This window comes from Danio rerio, chromosome 12, assembly GCF_049306965.1.
Source record: "Danio rerio strain Tuebingen ecotype United States chromosome 12, GRCz12tu, whole genome shotgun sequence".
In the NCBI taxonomy this organism is placed as follows: domain Eukaryota; kingdom Metazoa; phylum Chordata; class Actinopteri; order Cypriniformes; family Danionidae; genus Danio; species Danio rerio.
The window spans coordinates 43,552,322-43,571,017 of NC_133187.1; the positions used below are offsets into that span (position 1 = coordinate 43,552,322).

The window sequence follows — 18,696 nt, forward strand, 5'->3', positions numbered from 1 at the left end:
TGATATAATGCATTATTATTATCATTATTATTATTTTATATATCCAGAGTTGTGATTATAATGCATTATTTATTTATTTATTTATTTATTTTTAATATAAATATAGAGTTGTGATATAATTTATTATTATTATTTAAATCCAGAGTTATGATATAATGCATTTATTTATTTATTTAATTAATTAATGAATTTAATTATTTTAATTTAAATTCAGCTTTGTGATAAAATGTATTATTATTTTTTTTTAATAAAACCAGAGTTATGATATAATACATTAATTATTTATTTATTTTTTATAAAGATTTAGAGTTGTGGTATAATGCATTATTATTCTTTTGTAAATCCAGAGTTATGATAAAATGCATTTATTTATTTTTTAAATATAAATTCAGCTTTATGATATAATGCATTATTATTATTATCATTATTATTGTCATTATTATCATTATTTTATAAATCCAGTGTTATGATATAATGCATTTATTTTTTTATTTTATTATAAATTCAGCTTTGTGATGTAATGCATTATTATTTTTTATAAATGCAGAGTATATAATGCACTTATTAATCTTTTACATATGTCATTATTTGATTATTTAAACATAATGGGAGTAAATGGTAGATATTTATTATTAGAATGTTAGTATTGATGGTTGTGTTTTTACATTCAGCTTCATAATGCATAATATAATATGAGAAAAAGACCGCTATACTGAAAGCTTTTTGGGTCAATGCTATTAAACTACAAGGGACTGAGTTATTGTTGCTAACCAACTGTTACGTCCTTTATATTTTATTTATAAACTAAGGGTATTTTTGACACAACATATAATAGTGTTGTGTGCCTGTGTAACCAGTGAATGGAGAAAGAACAACTGAAGGATATCACTGCAATTGACCATTTATTGCCCATACTTCCAGTTAAAACAAGCGAAAAAATATTGTACAGTGAAAGATGAATATTTACAATAAATAAATGATAGTTTACTCATTGGAGAGGAGGTGTAGAGGTGCTTAAAAAAAAAAATATAACAAAACATATCTACACTAAATACCTTGAGAAAAGCATGAAAAGAAACCTCTTCAACATATTGAAATTCTTAATTAAACTACTCTATCTAAATATTTTATGAAAACATAATTAAATAATACAAAAATGAATCTGAGTGGTTGCAGCTGGAATGGCATTTGCTGTGTAAAACATGCTGGATAAGTTGGAGATTCATACTGCTGTGGCGACCCCTGATTAATAAAGGGACTAAGCTGAAAAGAGAATGAATGAATGAATGAATCAATCAATCAATCTATGAATCTGGGTGTTGTAAATGTATATTGCAGGACTTGCTCACTTCTACACCCTCTTTGAGGTACTCAAAAAGTATCAGTTAACTGGATGAGTTCACAAACAACACATTGCAACAAACCCAACAGAACCACATTCTCTCAGACTAATCCTCGCAAGAGAGACTGTTCTCACAGAGACCCACAAAATCAAAGCAAAAATAAGAGAGAGAGAGCGTGATCACCGTTGCAGTTTGTCGGCTTTTAAACACTACGCCAACCAGCGGCTGGGTGACGCAAGTCCAGTGACAGTTGCCAACGTCATAAGGACGAAATGCAGATCCTCCAATGCCATTTATGCCTGTAACGCATGTAAAACGACACACCCACATACTGTACAAACAGAAACACACACACAAATAGCCTTAAAGTATGTTCTGCAGGGGAACGTAACACTAACAAATAATGTTAACATTTGTGTTTCGTTTGTTGAAATAAAATTAAATATCAAAATTAGATGGAAAGTGTAAACATAAAAGTTTACTTTTGTGCAACTGAAATTAAAATTTTAATTTAATAAAACTTCAATAAAATAAATAAATAAGTAAATGTAAAAATACAGCCTTAATGTATTAAGCAGATACAACAAAAATACAGAAATATTGTTCTGCTGCTGCGCTGTTGGTCATGGGAGAGTGGAGAGTATGAGACTGATTACAGCGACGCTCCAGGGACAGACGAGTCTTTGCTGAGGCCAGCTTCCAGCCTCCACTGCTGAGACTGCAGCTCTGCACAAGACTTTTGGCCAGCGGAGAAATTAAAATGGTCGTGCCGAACTGAGTCTCTCAAGGTTTTTTTCATTCACTCTCCTATTGGTGAAGTTTTTTTCCCTCTTCGCTGTCGCCACTGGCTTGCATGGTTCAGGATCTGAAAAGCTACTCAGCGATGAATTTGCTCTCCAGTGTTTGGACTCTCAGTAATGACTTCAAACCACACTGAACTGAGCTGAACTTAAACACTAAAAACTGAACTACCCTGATCCAGTTACTATGACCATTTATGTGAAGCTGCTTCGACACAATCTACATTGTAAAAGTGCTATACCAGGGGTCTCAAACTCAATTTACCTGGGGGCCGCAGGAGGCAAAGTCTGGGTGAGGCTGGGCCGCATAAGGGATTTCACAAAAAAAAGTCCTCAAATGTCATTATTAACAGTTTTAATTATTTCTTCTGAACATGAAGTGTCCTGAACATTAATAGAACATTGAGTGAAGATTATGAACAGTTCTTCTGAACATGGCATCTTTTGCCTACTTCTTGCTGCCAGAGACTTGACAGCCCTTCTTCTCACAAATCTGAACCACATTTGGCTTTAGAGCGGAAGCAGTTGAGACCCTCAGTATGGATCGAAGATGATCATCAAGTCTAGACCTGTACTTTGACTTATTGAAGTCCTAGGGAAAAAAGTGGGGGAGCTCACTCAAAACTTCCATTCCCTCACCTAAAAAAAAAGGCGTATATATGTATAAATAAAACACCCCCACCCCACTCCAGTCACATCAGTCTGTACCAGTCTGTATCTACCTATAATATATATAAGATGCAGGCTGTAGATAGGTAGGTGGCAGGCTGCAGATAGGTAGCTAAGTGGCAGGCAGGGGCGGGAACAGCTTACCTTGGTTCTGGCCGGCGCGAGTTCCCTCCTAACACTTCCCGCCCGTCACAGCGTCTAACAAAGGGGCGGGGTGCGTAGTGATGTCACCGGCATCCCCGCCCCTTTGTTTACACGACGGGCGGAAAATGCCAGTGACCACTGTATACGGATGGAATCAGCGGAGCGGGGAGCGCTCTCTCTCCCCGCTCCGCTGATTCCGTCAGTGTACAGCGGTCGGCGCGGGCCACAAAATATTGCACTGAGGGCCGCAAATGGCCCGCGGCCCACGAGTTTGAGACCCCTGTGCTATACAAATAAAGCTGAATTGAATTGAATTGAATTATTTACATATTATGAATGTTTTGTAATTCATTAACGCTGATCAGCAATTTATTATGTTATAGCAAAGTTATAGTGTTTTAGATCATATTAAATATTGTTGTCAAGAGTATCTGTGCTTAAATAAATTTTTCCAAGAGATCTGAAAAATATAAAATAAAATATTAGTATTTATTCAGTTTACTTTGGCATAATACCTTTATTCATCAGGGGTCGCCACAGCGGAATGAACTGCCAACTTGTCCAGCAAATGTTTTACGCAGCGGATGTCCTTCCAGCTGTAACCCAGTACTGGGGCACATTCATACACACTTATTTACATACTCATACACTACGGCCAATTTAGTTTATTTAATTCACCTATAGCGCATGTCTTTGACTGTGGAGGAAACCGGAGCACCCGGAGAAAACCCAGGCCAACACGGGGAAAACATGCAAACTCCACACAGAAATGCCAACTGACCCAACCGGGACACGAACTAGAGTCTGTCTTGCTGTGAGGCGACTGTGCTAACCACTGAGCCACCGTGTCACCCCCTTATTAGTATTTAATAAATTCCAAAAATACTATAGCATAAGTAAATACTGTGCAAGTTTTTAAATTATAACGTTAATTTATTTATTGTTTTTGCATGTTGCTATTGTTAACAGAAGCAGCAGCCAATTAATTAACACAAATGTCATCTCTAAATAAATGAGCAATAATAAATATCACTTTGTTATATTTTATTTTATCATTGTTATTATTTTTTGTATTGCTGCAATCTCATCTTCTGTGTTTTGTATTATTATTATTTTTTATGCCTGTATGCAGATTGAGATTTACCAAAGCAATCTCACAGCAATTCATAACTTTTTGATTTAGTGGCTAATTCGTATGAATTCTTACGATTTAATTCAGACAATTTAGTACAATTTGCTCATCACCCAATGACGGTTGGGGTTAGGGGTGGGGTTGGGTGCCACACCTCCATTTTAAAATTGTACAATTTTTGTACAACTGAATTTGTACGAATTAGCCAATAAACTGTCAAAACGTAAAATACGTACGTTTCCTCATGAGATCAGGCTGGAAATACTAGATATATTGAAATTTGTCATTTACCATTGGAATTTTGGTCAAACCTAAGCTTGTTTTGTGGTAGGTGTTGTTTGGGTATTGTTGTGTTAGAGGTTGGTCAGGCGGACTGGACTAATCTGCTTAGCAGTGTTAAACTCACAGCTGTTTCCTCACCTGCTAATCTGTGCCTGTGTTATAGTAACATGATTAGAAAATTTGACATTTGGACACTTGATAACAGGCCACCAAACAAATACAATCAGGATCACGAGGGAAGTGTTTCTGCAAATGAGCACAGTTGTTGTATTGAATTCACCTCTGTAACCTTCAGTGGGGAAGAAAATCTGATTCATAACCAATAAGTGGTGAGTGATTCAATGAAAGAGTCAGCTCATGAGAGTCATTTGCTTGTGAATCAGAATGAAGCTTGTTTGCTATGTTTTACTGCCATTTCTCTTGCAGTATTACACAGTAAACAAGGAGATCACGGATCAAAAGAAAACGGCCATGTTAGAGTCTTAGGGTGCTTTCACACCTGTGAATCGATTCAGTTGTTCCGAAACAGAGATTAAAATTGTTACATTGTTGCTCTTTGCTCTTGGAGCGGTTGCTTTCACACTGCAAAGTTTCTAATCGGACCAAAAGAGCTAAAACAAGTCACGTGCGGGGAAACTCTCCTTACATTGGTCAGAGTGTCAGGGTTTATTTTGCAGCGTCCCGCTCAGCTGTCAGGAGTGGTGGTGGTTTGGTGGTGATTGACAGGGTGCGCGTGTGACGTGTCTGAGGAGAGACGCGGTGGGGAGGGGTGAGAAGGGTGCGCGAAGATGCCTATTTGAGGACTGGGAGAGAGACGCAAGATTACCGGGAGATCATCACTCGTTTGCGGGCATCCGGAGACTCGCGAAACTTCCCGCCCTACTCATAATTCTCTCTTCATATAGCCGTAAGCCTATTACATATCCATAAAACACTGTGATATAACCACGCTCGGATCGGATCGCTTTCTCACTGCAATCGAACCGCTCCAGGGTTCGTTTTAATCGAGCCGAGACCACCTCATTCAAGCGATCTCGGAGCGATTACTTTGGCGCAGAACAGAGCGCGATTGCCCTGTTCACATATGCCAAACGAACCGCGCTAACTGGGCAAACGAGATACGTTCCGAAACAAAAGTGTAGGTGTGAAAGCACCCTTAATTATAAGCACTTCTTTCTAGGGCTGCTCGATTTTGGGAAAAATCATAATCATGATTATTTTGGTCATAATTGTAATCACGATTATTCAAAACGATTATCAGTTGAAGTCAAAATTATTAGCGCTTTTGAGAATTTTTTTTTTATTAAGTATTTCCCAAATGATGTTTACAGAGCCAGGAATTTTAACAGTATTTCCTCTAATATTTTTTCTTCTGGAGAAAGGCTGATTTGTTTTTATTTCAGCTAGAATAAAAGCAGGTTTGAATATTTTGAAACCTATTTTAAGGTCAATATTATTAGCCCCCTTAAGCAATAAATATTTTTGATTGTCTGCAGAAGAAACTACTGTTAAACAATGACTTGCCTAACAATCCTAATTAAGTCTTTGAATCACACTTTGAATCTGAATGCTTGTATTTGTAAGTTGAAAAAAAATCTTATTTCCATGAAACAGAAATTGGGGAGGAAAAGGGTCGCTAATATTCAGGAGGGCTAATAATTCTGACTTCAACTGCATATATACAGTTATTTTCCTCCCTGCAAAGAAAAGATAAATAAATGCAATAGAAAAAAAATATGAAACATATTTGTGCTTCAAGCATCTTCACTGTAAGAAAAAAACTTCAGCTACAAAAGTCCTTCAGTCAAGAGCAGTGAGGGATTCTCTCGTTTTGTTGTTTGATTAATAATCATAAAAACAGGCGGCAGCAGAACAACGCGCACTGTCACTTTAATGGTTTCTCTTTCACGTCTTTTGATTCTCAACTCGTATGTTCATTACACACAAAAGGGTTAATATAAATAATCACTAAGCACCGCGTTTTGACACCTATTTGACCATTAAAGCGCTCACATTAAGATGACTTTAGATGTGTGTGCTCTGCTCATCTCAGTGTGCGAATGAGACCGAATGCTGACCGCGTACTTATGTGTGTGGGCACCGCACACAGACACATAAGCAACCACGTGCTTATGTGTGTGCACGCCACACACAGACACATAAGCAACCGCATGCTTATGTGTGTGCGCGCCGCACACACACATAAGCACGCAGTCTTTCGCGCTGCTAAGTTCATAATCGTTTATCTCCATTAATGGTTTTTCATAATTGTTAGAAGGTAAAATCGAAATCGAAATCAGATTTTCGATTAATTGCACAGCCCTACTTCTTTCAATGTCTTGTGAATCAATTCACCCTTTTTACTTCCTAATAAGGACTAGCTCTCTTAAAGGAGATCTTTTAAGTTTGATAGGGTTATACTTTGTCTTCTGATATACTGTTTGTCAGTCAGCTGTAAGAAAAGATCTAAATATCTTATCTAAATGCATGGACAAGTTTATGTAGACAGGGTGTCCAAGGGGTCTTAAAATGTATATTGAAAGCTGATAAATGAATTTAGAGAAACTTAAGGCCCTTAACATTTACAAGGTATTACATGTTGTATCAATGTACAATGTATAGTTGTATGCTGAATATATCAATAAAATCCTGCTATATTTGACATGACGCTGCTTTGTTTACTGCAGTAATCAAGGCAACAACATTATTTCTGCTGTTCTATAGGTGCCGTCTGCTGGATTGGCATTTTTATTAAGTAAATCAATTATGTTTGAGTTTAGGATTAGTTTCTTAATATTAAGTAAAATACTTTGTTAAAATGTCGCCAATGTTACCGGTTGAAAAGTGGCGATGAGATATTAAAATGTGTTGAAAGAGTCTTCAAAGTTATTGAATTTCACTCTCGATTCTTGTATATGCCTTGGTAGAGGATTATTTTACTGCTCCTATGACTTTATTTAATATTTATTAATATTTTCCACTGTTATAATCTGTCTGATAAACAGTTTATTCGTTTAAATAGATGAATCCTGCTTTCAGCTTTATTTTTAGAGATGCACAGCTAAAAGGATGTGGTCATATGTGAATAAAGATATGCGTGTGTTTGGAGGACAGTTTTTACAGGATTTAGTTTTTCTATCTTACAACATGATAAACCCTGACTGATAATACGTTTAAGTGAGCAAGTGAGTCATTTGAGGATTCAGTCTAGTTCAGATGATTGATATCAGTTACTGACTAGATTGGTGGCAGTTTGATTTAATTATCAGTTTCCTTTAAAAGGAACTGCATGAATCAGGTGACGCTTTTGTTTTGCATGTTCATTATTAGTTGGAAGTTAAAAGTTCCATTGAGTGTCTGTGATATTAGTCTTCGTCTCGACACTGAAACTATGAGCTTGTGATTTGTATATGTAACTTCCTTTCTTCCCTCTTTTCTTTCTTTCTTTCTTTCTTTCTTTCTTTCTTTCTTTCTTTCTTTCTTTCTTTCTTTCTTTCTTTCTTTCTTTCTTTCTTTCTTTCTTTCTTTCTTTCTTTCTTTGTTTCTTTCTTTCTTTCCTTCCTTTATTCCTTTTTTCATTTTTTTCTTAATTTATTTTTTTGTCATTTTTTTTCATTTTTTCCTTCCTTCCTTCCTTCCTTCCTTCTCTCTTTCATTTGGTTCTTTCCTTTTTTCCTTCTTTATTTCTTTCTTATTATTTATTTTTCCTTCCCTTCTTTTCTTTTTCTTTTTTTCCCTTCCTTCCTACTTTCTTTCAGTCCTTCCTTCTGGCTTTCTTTCTTTGCTTTTTTCCTTTTTTATATCTTTCTTTTTCTTTCTTTTTTTCTTCCTTTCCTTTATTTCTATATTTTCTTTCCTTCCTTTCTTTCTACTTTCCTTCCTTCCTTTCTGTTTTGTTCTTTCCTTTGTTCCTTATTTTTTTCTTTTTCTTTCTTTATTTTTTCCTTTTCTTTCTTTTCTTTCTTTCTTTCTTTTTTTCTTTCTTTCTTTCTTTCTTTCTTTCTTTCTTTCTTTCTTTCTTTCTTTCTTTCTTTCTTTCTTTCTTCAATCATTTAGTTTGTTTATTTCCTTCCTTTCTATTTTGTTCTTTCCTTTTCTTTTTTATTTTCTTCCTTCCTTTATTTCTATATTTTTCCTTTGTTCGTTCCTTCCTTTTTTTCTTCCTTCATTAAGTCCTTTAGTAAGTTTAAATAACTTTTTTTCTTTATTGATCTTTCAAAATATTATTGGTCTGAAAAGATAATTGGTTGAATGAGCTACAATACTGTATTGTTGATATTAGTCTTGTACTGTTGTCTGTGCATATTTTCATTAGTATTTAATATCTAAAAACAAAAAAACTTAACCTTAGAGAAACAGGATTGCTCTGAGATCCACAAGTGTTGTGCTTTGGCTTTGTTTAGAAATATTTTTTATAGGCAAAACAAAAACACACAATGCTGTGTCCTCATCAACCCGTTGGACGAACATCATTACCATATTTTTTAACCAATCGTTTCAAAACAAAAGCTATACAGGGATATTTTTTATTGTCGTAACTTGAATTATTCTAATATGTTTCATCATACAATACATGCTTTTGGGATCTCAAGAAATCTCTTTGTCTGTTTGTTTTTTGCAAATTGACTGAGATACTTAATGTCAACTCATTACAACAACAGTTATGATGTTATTGAAGACAATAACTACAGTATCACACACCCTGTTCTGAAAGCACGGCTGTGCATTAACAGGATTGGTCACTGTTAAATCTGTCTGCCTGGAGGAAGAGCTTTCATAAAATGCTCTTATTGTGCTATAATGGCTGAATTTCACGTCTGGGTCATTCATAATAGGGGTGAAGGTTATTTTGTTCTTTAGCCTTTAGTAATGAGGGTTGTGATTTGCTTTCTTAGATGTAAAATGTTTTTTCTCTGAAAGATTATCTTTGACTCTTATGACTAGACCATTTTGAGAGATGTAAACAATAACAGTGGTCCTAATGAATTTCCTGTATTACATTTTTAATTTCCATAGCTCCCAAGAATCCAAAAAGGTCCACATATTGATAAATAATTTTATGGCAGCTGTTTTAACTTTACATAATGATTAAATTGCCTCTTGTTACAGTTATAAAATAGTTTGGTGTTTAGCAGGAAATGTTCACGGGCCATTGACATCGCCGCATTGAAATGGTCTATTGTCTGCTGATTCAGAGTTGTTTATGTAAAGAAATGCATGTATATACTCTTCATTCTCTGTATGTTTCTGTTTCTCTCCAGGGAAAGCCGTATGTGTTTGATCGCGTGTTTCAGTCAAACACTACTCAGGAGCAGGTTTACAACGCATGCGCTCAGAAGATTGTTAAAGGTGAGAAATGAATCCTGCAGGATCAAAAAAAAAAAAGATGAAACATTCATCATTGACCCTTTAGTGGCCGTAAGGACATTTTCTTTCTGTTCCGTTTTTTTACTTTCTTTTCATTTTTCCTTTTCCTTTACTTTTCATTAAATTACTTTTTTTCTTTTATTTTCATAATGTACAGTACCCTGCAAAAATAAGTACACCCCTCACAGATCTCTCTTTTAAATGATAATTCTTTACAGGATGCTATACAATATTATGTTTGTGCATGAACTAGATTAGTCAGTACCAGAAGCCAAGATTGGAGCTGATTTAGCATAAAAATAAAATCTAGATCACAGTCAAAAAGTCAGTTACTTCAAAGTAATTTGTTGGGGGAAGGGGGGGAGATAATAAATAATAATAATACATTTTTAATTAACAGGAAAAATAAAAAAAAAAACATAAAAAATATGAAATTAGGCTGAAATTTTGTAGTTTGTCTTTTTCTTTTTTGCAATAGCTCGTTTTAAATTAAAATGTATTATCTTTTTTATTCCTAAAGATGTTCTTATTTTAATGGATATACCTGTTTAATAAAACTGTTTTGTTTAAATACACCAAAAATTATTGGCTAAGTTCACTGAGAATCTGATGAAATATTCAGTTTTAAAGGGAGATCTCATTTATGCTGAGCACTACATATAAAAGATATATTGAACTTTAAAAGATAATTTTGTTAATGTTATCGAGTTAAACTTGTTTTGCTGTTAATGTTGTTTTTACTACCGGACAGAAGTCTTGTCGTCTATCCCAATTTTAAGAGCAACAAATAATAACCTGACTTCTAGTTGATCATTTGGAAAAGTGGCAGAAGGTAGATTTTTCTGAAGAATCATCTGCTGAACTGCATCCCAATCATCACAAAAACTGCAGAAGACCTACTGGAACCAGCATGGACCCAAGATTCTCATAAAAATCAGTCAAGATTGGTGAAGAAATAATCATGGTTTGGGGTTACATTCAGTATGGGGGTGTACGAGAGATCTGCGGAATGGATAGCAACATCAACAGCCTGAGGTATCAAGACATTTGTGCTGCCCATTACATTACAAATCACAGGAGAGGGCAAATTCTTCAGCAGGATAGCGCTCCTTCTCAAACTTCAGCCTCCACATCAAAGTTCCTGAAAGCATAGAAGATTAAGGTGCTCCAGGATTGGCCAGCCCAGTGTCCAGACTTGAACATTATTGAGCATGTCTGGGGTAAGATGAAGGAGGAGGCATTGAAGATGAACTCTGGGAGTCCTGCAAGAACGCTTTCTTTGCCATTCCAGATGACTTTTTTATTAAGTGATTTGAGTCATTGCAGAGATGTATTTACATTTAGTCATTTAGCAGACGCTTTTATTAAAAGCTACTTAAAAATGAGGACAATTTACACAACTATAAGAGCAACAATGAATAAGTGCTTTAGGCAAGTTTCAGGTCTGTGAAGTCTAAGAAGGAAAGCATCAGTAATTTTTATTTTTATTTTTTTTTAGTACAGTTAGTGGTATATCCAGAGAGGCAATTGCAGATTAGGAAGTGTAGTGGAGACTAAATAGTTGTTTTTAGTCGTTTCTTGAAAACAGCGAGTGACTCTGCCGTTCTGATCCAGTTAGGAAGTTCATTCCACCAATGGGGCAGATTGAATGCGAGCGTTCGGGAAAGTGATAGCTTCCCTCTTTGGGGTCGAACCATGAGGATAAATGAACGCATTCACAGATGCAAGTTTCTGGAGGGCACATAGATCTGCAGAAGTGAGAGCAGATAAGAAGGAGCAAAGCCAGAAGTCGCTTTGTAGGCAAACATCAGAGCTTTGAATTTGATGCGAGCATGTATGGACGTAGTCCCCCAAGCTCATGGGAATTATACACAATATTGTTTTTCCACTGCACCATGGCTTTATATTCTATACTGTACATATTTTGATCATATTTTAAATTGTATGTTTTGTCTCTGTTTTGTGTCCTGTAGATGTTCTTGAGGGTTACAACGGTACAATATTTGCCTATGGACAAACTTCATCTGGAAAAACACACACTATGGAGGTGAGAATTCATATAAATAAAGAGTCATAATTCATATAAATAAACAGTCATAATTTATATAAATAAACAGTCATAATTCATATAAATAAACTCTTTTATTTATATAAAAGTCTTTAGAAATTGTTTTATTCTTCAGGCAGTATGTGATTTTCAACAAAAAGCTCCTTTAAAACTGTGCTTTTGTTACTAATTACACAGTTTCATTGAAAGCATTTACACAACATTGCATTTTTATAGTATGTAATTGAGTGTGTGTTTTGGGATTGTTTAGGGAAACCTGCACGATTCAGATTGCATGGGCATCATACCTCGGATCGTCCAGGATATTTTCAACTACATTTACTCCATGGATGAAAACCTGGAATTCCATATCAAGGTTTTCAATGCATAAAGATCCAGTGCTAATTATTCACAGGATTCCCACTGATGTTTTTACACCTAGAAATGGCATATGAGCTAATAATGTAAATGTTGTTATGCTTATCTTCACAATTTTTATTGTCTCAACATCTACTTTTTTGTGGAGTCTGAAAAAAATGATTATAAAAAAACAAAACACCTTTTTATAAGTGTTGCTCAAACATTAGAAGTTTAGGGTCTGAAGCATATTTTGTTTAGTGTTTTTTTTTTTATAAATTCAGAAAACTAGGAAAAATTGTACTGTTTAAAATCTATTAATATACACTCACCGGCCACTTTATTAGGTACACCTTATTGGTACTGGATTGGAGCCCCTTTTGCCATCAGAACTGCCTTAATCCTTCGTGGCATAGATTCAATAAAGTACTTTAAATATTCCTCTGAGATTTTGGTCCATATTGAGATGATAGCATCACGCAGTTGCTGCAGATTTGTTGGCTGCACATCCATGATGCGAATCTCCCGATCCACCACATCTTAAAGGTGCTCTATTGGATTGAGATCTGGTGACTGTGGAGGCCACTTGAGTACAGTGAATTCATTGTCATGTTCAAGAAACCAGTCTGAGATGATTCACGCTTTATGACATGGTGCGTTATTCTGCTGGAAGTAGTCATCAGAAGATGGGTACACTGTGGTCATAAAGGGATGGACATGATCAGCAACAATACTCAGGTAGGCTGTGGCATTGAAGTGATGCTTAATTGGTACTAATGAGCCAAGAAAATATCCCCCACACCATTACACCACCACCAGCAGCCTGAACCGTTGATACAAGGCAGGATGGATACATGCTTTCATGTTGTTAACACCAAATTCTGACCCTACTATCCTAATGTTGCAGTAGAAATCGAGACTCATCAGAGCAGGCAACGTTTTTCCAATCTTCTATTGTCCAATTTTGGTGAGCCTGTGTGAATTGTAGCTTCAGTTTCCTGTTCTTAGCTGACAAGAGTGCCACCCGGTGTGGTCTTCTGCTGCTGTAGCCCATCTGCCTCAAGGTTGGAAGAGTTGCGCATTCAGACATGCTCATTTGCATACACCGGTTGTAGCGAGTGGTCATGTGAGTTACTGTTGCCTTTCTATCAGCTGGAACCAGTCTGCCCATTCTCTGACCTCTGGCATCAACAAGGCATTTGCTCCCACGGAACTGCCGCTCACTGGATATTTTCTCTTTTTCGGACCATTCTCTGTAAACCCTAGAGATGGTTGTACGTGGAAATCCCAGTAGATCAGCAGTTTCTGAAATATCCTATTTTTGCCCAGTATGCTGCCATGTGATTGGCTTATTAGAAATTTGCGTTAACAAGCAGTTGGACAGGTGTACCTAATAAAGTGGCCAGTGAACGTATAAACAATTGATAAAATTGGTAAAAATCTTGTTAAGCATTAGATATTTCAAGAACATTTCAAAATCTTACTGACATTGTGAGCTGTAGTTTATTAACTTCTGACTTGTGGTAAACAAACTCATCGATATCTTCTACATTGGCAGGTGTCCTATTTCGAGATCTACCTGGACAAGATCAGGGATTTGCTGGATGGTATGTCCTACTAAATATGTTTAGTTTTGGATTTATTTGTGTTGATTCTATATTAAAGTCTTCTGTCGCATTAGAATAAGCTAATTAATAGTATTTTAATTAATTTTTTAACAGAATGTCCGTAAATATGCAGATTCTTCTATTTTTTATTCCACTTTTAGTATCTAAGACCAACCTGTCTGTACACGAAGACAAGAACAGAGTCCCTTATGTAAAGGTGAGACTGTGTTCCAGTATTTAGCTGTATGTGTGTTAGTAAAGGACTGGTTCGAATGTTTTCCTTGTCTCTCTTTATCCGCAGGGCTGCACTGAACGGTTTGTTTGTAGCCCGGAGGAAGTGATGGACACCATAGATGAAGGCAAATCCAACAGACATGTGGCTGTCACAAGTAAGCCATGCAAATCAGTCAAACACACACACTGTTATTTATTTTTTCATTGAGTTATTTTAATGAGAACAGTTTCAGAACTTTCTTGTTTGAGATATTTGGACGATCAAGAGTCGGAATGAGTTTTATTTTCCCGGTGTGGTGTGTCAGACATGAACGAGCACAGCTCCAGGAGTCACAGTATCTTCCTGATAAACGTCAAGCAAGAAAACACTCAGACAGAGCAGAAACTGAGCGGGAAACTCTACCTGGTGGATTTAGCTGGAAGCGAGAAGGTAATCTTTCTACTTCTGTCTTTTCACTTCCATTTGGTCACAGCTGCTTTTGCATCAGGATGTGTTTTAGCTCAGAATAGAATATGTGGTGCAAGTAGTTCCTAATTATTAGTTTCATTTGTGAAATGCACTCTCTGATTTGGTGGTTTTGACTGCAGGTCAGTAAAACCGGAGCAGAGGGCGCTGTGTTGGATGAAGCCAAAAACATTAACAAATCTCTTTCCGCTCTGGGCAACGTCATCTCAGCTCTGGCTGAAGCAACGGTAGGTGTGATCTGAGATGTCAGGGTTGTTGTTTTTCCCACACAACTGGGCTCTTTTGAAAATGCTGTTGCAGGACAAACAAAATAAAGTTGTGGTTTGTGTTATTTAGGGGCTGCTTTTATGATGTGTTGCGTCGGGCTGCACGATATTGGAAAAATCGAACATTATGATATTTTGTAGGGATGTAACGGTATCAGAATTTCACGGTACGGTAATACCTCGGTATGAATGTCACGGTACGGTATTTATGGAATCATTTACAGGAAAAACAAAACTTTTGAAAATACTCCAAAAAAGTGCCAAAAGTGTCAATGACATACAAATTAGCCATCTGTCTGTAAGCTTTGAAACACTAACTTCAATTTTAATAACAAAAAAATATTAAACCATGTAAAAAAATAAAGTTTCAATTTAGTATTGTTGAAAACTCATCACATTCAACATTTAATCACTCACTCACTTACTTAGATAGAGATGGGTTTAAAGGAAAATTATCATATAACTATAATCTGGAAAAAGCTGGTATCTCTGGGTATTTACAATGTCCCCTGCAACAGAAAAAAAAACCCTCTCATTTGGGACTGAGGTTTCTGGGACAGAGATATGACTTGGCCCATGTTGACAGCAGTGGGTAACGTTGTGCATTGTCTTTCCCCCACTTGAGAGGACAAACCATGAGTGAGATAGAGGTCTCTTTGCGGTACAAGTCAATGTCTGCATCAATCTGAACAGTGTGCTGTGTTTCTGCAGTCCCCATGACTGCTATTAGTCGTATTCCCCAACTTGCAGGCACGTGCACACATAGGGCTCAACCTGTGCAGTGCACATGCCCTTTTTAGTCTTGGATAGAAAATGCCCTTCCAAAACGATCAAAAGTGCCCCCGCGACGTGACACAACCTCCGTCCAGCCCTTCAGTAGACAACACCGCTCTTGAGTATGCGCGCTCAACCCCCCCTCGGCGCTTTACAATACGCGCGCGACAGCACAGCTAATCAGAACGCACGCGACAACACCGCTATTCAGTACGCACGCGGCGACAACACCCGCTTTAGGTTCGATCATTTTTTATTTTTTTTCATCTCCGCTACTAGCAGCACACTCCATTTCCGCATTACTGGATCTGTAGCGACAACAGACCGCAAAGGATTATGGCCACGCCTGGGCTGATGGGAAATGTAGTTTCAGCTACCTCCCGTTCGCTTCATTCGCCTGAGCAAATTTTCTCAGAAGACCTATAGTTTTACCGAGTCATGCGACTTCGGTAATATCAAAAAAAATTTATTTTGCGGTATAACGGTATTTACAACCGTTACATCCCTAATATTTTGTAATTCTGCGATTTGAATACAATTTCTGCAGATGACTTAATATCTCTAAATAATTTTAGATTGATAGAGATGATTCTGTAGGGGAGTGCATCTGCATATAATTTAATAAACAAGCTTAGATAAATCCAATAAAGAAAAAGATACATGATGAAATCTTTTTTTTTTTGAGTCTAACAGTATTCTGGTAAAGTAATTGAATAATGAAAATTAAAATAATTTAATACAATGAATCATTTTTAAAGTTGTACACAGTGTTATTTATCATATACCTAAATGCATAAGATCAATAAATATCTGGCATTGATATAATATTGATGTATCAAATTCAATACATAGTCACACAGCCCTTAAAAACACATGCAAATTAAAAATTACAATACACACTCAACATTGCATGTTCTGCGATCTAACAGTTGCGAATGATCACATTGCGATATCGATGCTGAAATCATGTATTGTGCAGCCCTAGTGTTGCAGCTGCCAAAATGTATTTATTTGTTTCTTGTGAATCTTCCAAAATCGTTTCTTGATGGATGTTAATCGTGGTATGCATACCTGGCAACACAAAGACCATTGCAAGGGAGCAAATAAAACCGTCTGATGGCACGTCAGGTATTAAAAGGGTGAAACATCAGCCAATATATGAGAAAAGCATTTGGTTTTGTTTGGTGTGTGGAAAGTCAGTCAGCACTTTAAAGTGGGGCTGCACAATTTATAGAAAACAAATTATTATTATCATTTTCTGATTTAAAATGCAATTTGCTATCATTTCTTAAGAGTTACAGGTTTGATGTGAGGGTTTTAATAGAGCCAAAGAAAGGTCAAGCATGACCACAGAGTACTCTACTATTTATTAAAAACCTCTTAAACATTGTTACCATTTTAAAGAATTAAAATCAGTTGTCATAAAAATTAGAAAATACAGTGGTCCCTCGTTATTTGCTGGAGTTATGTTCTAAAAAAAATAGCCCGTAATAGAGGAAATCCGTGAAATAGTCAGCTTTTATTTTTTACAATTATTATAGATTTTTTAAGGCTGTAAAACACCTCACTACACACTTTTCTCAGACAGGCATTAACATTTTCACACTTTTCTCATTTAAACACTCTCAAATTTCAATCCTTCTTAGAATAACAAGTCCAGTATTATAGAATGAAACCAAAGATCAAAACCTGTTGACAGGTGCAAACATTCATTGCGGTCAGCAAAAGGTTAAAGCTTTTTAGCTTTTTTGCGGATAATGTTGGCACCCAGCGTAATGTTCTTTTTCCTGCAGTCACTGATCCAGTTTGTTGCTTTCACCTAAATAGATCAATATTTTTTTGACATCACCTCATACTTCCGTTTCTCATCAGATCTTCTGACCAATCAAATGCCCTCTAGCAGGGTTTAATGTTAACGATTTTTTCCCGATTTGGACAATGGTTCAGATTTTGAATTGCCCTGTCAAAATTTTCACTGGTCCCATCAAAAAAAAAAAGTATTTTCTAAAGTTATTTAAAAATAATGTGTCAAAAGCCAAATATTATTGTATACATTTTATTCAGCATAACTTTTCTTTAAAGACAGCTGTGAAATTAAAAAAATTGCAACTGTGATGAAACAAACTATAAAGAAAAATAGCGAGTCAGATCAGTCAGATCATGAAGCAGATCAATGTTGATCTTTCTTTAAACTTGTCGGTGCAGAAATGAAGCCTAATACAAAATTTTATAAGATTAAAAATGTGAAAAAATGATCAGGTGGTCATTTCAGTCAATTTTTCCAATGGATAAACAGCTCTCGTTAATATTTTAGCATGCTTTCACTTTTGTACTCGATATGAAACGTGCATTTACCGGTAGGAATGATATCACACCCAACTCAATTCTCTCTTCCTATAGCATGTATATATATATATATATATATATATATATATATATATATATATATATATATATATATATATATATATATATATATATATATATATATATATATATATATATATATACTGATTAATTTGGCTTAGATCCGAGCGTTGGTGCGGCATTTACATATGCCAAACGAACCGCTCTAATTGTGCAAATGAGACATGTTTCGAATCAAACGTCTAGTTTTGAAAGTGCCTCAAGACTGTATTTGCCTGCAACTGACAAAAAATTGCAACTAAATTAAACTAGTGATGAGGCAATCAGCTAGTTTTTATACTTTTTGGTGAGGTATTAAGCTGTCATTGGGCTGGAAACTTTTTTAGGACATGGCAACCCTGTGTGTGATGCTCCCGAGTGGCACATTTATATACAATTATGAAATGGATTGAGACATAATAAGTATTTCTTTCTCCTATCAGACGTACGTTCCCTACAGAGACAGCAAGATGACCAGGATCTTGCAGGATTCTCTGGGTGGAAACTGCAGGACCACTATAGTGATCTGCTGCTCTCCATCCTCCTTCAACGAGGCCGAGACCAAATCAACACTCATGTTCGGACAGAGGTGAGGACATAACCATACACACTCAAAATGAGAGTTTTCAATTGTCCTGTTATGCAATAGTAAGGTGTCCTACAATAGGTTGACATCCAACCAAGGTAAAAAAAAAACAACTTAATTAAATTTTTATCATATTATAACATTTTTGCATTGCACGTCATGAATTTGCCAATTTGTTGCGCCTTTTGATATTGGAATATTTGCAAACATGTACAT

General features: G+C 36.0%; 1 protein-coding gene across 1 annotated transcript in view; it reads left to right on the forward strand.

Moving 5' to 3' along the window:
- kif5bb (kinesin family member 5B, b) overlaps positions 1 to 18,696 on the forward strand; it is a 49,892-nt gene that overhangs the window by 5,321 nt on the left and 25,875 nt on the right. Inside the window, exons 2-10 of the mRNA XM_002664019.7 lie at positions 9,632 to 9,719; positions 11,711 to 11,784; positions 12,056 to 12,160; positions 13,700 to 13,748; positions 13,910 to 13,965; positions 14,050 to 14,137; positions 14,288 to 14,412; positions 14,571 to 14,675; positions 18,338 to 18,483. Of these exons, the coding sequence (XP_002664065.1) occupies positions 9,632 to 9,719; positions 11,711 to 11,784; positions 12,056 to 12,160; positions 13,700 to 13,748; positions 13,910 to 13,965; positions 14,050 to 14,137; positions 14,288 to 14,412; positions 14,571 to 14,675; positions 18,338 to 18,483 (836 nt within the window). The remainder of the gene's footprint in view (positions 1 to 9,631; positions 9,720 to 11,710; positions 11,785 to 12,055; positions 12,161 to 13,699; positions 13,749 to 13,909; positions 13,966 to 14,049; positions 14,138 to 14,287; positions 14,413 to 14,570; positions 14,676 to 18,337; positions 18,484 to 18,696) is intronic.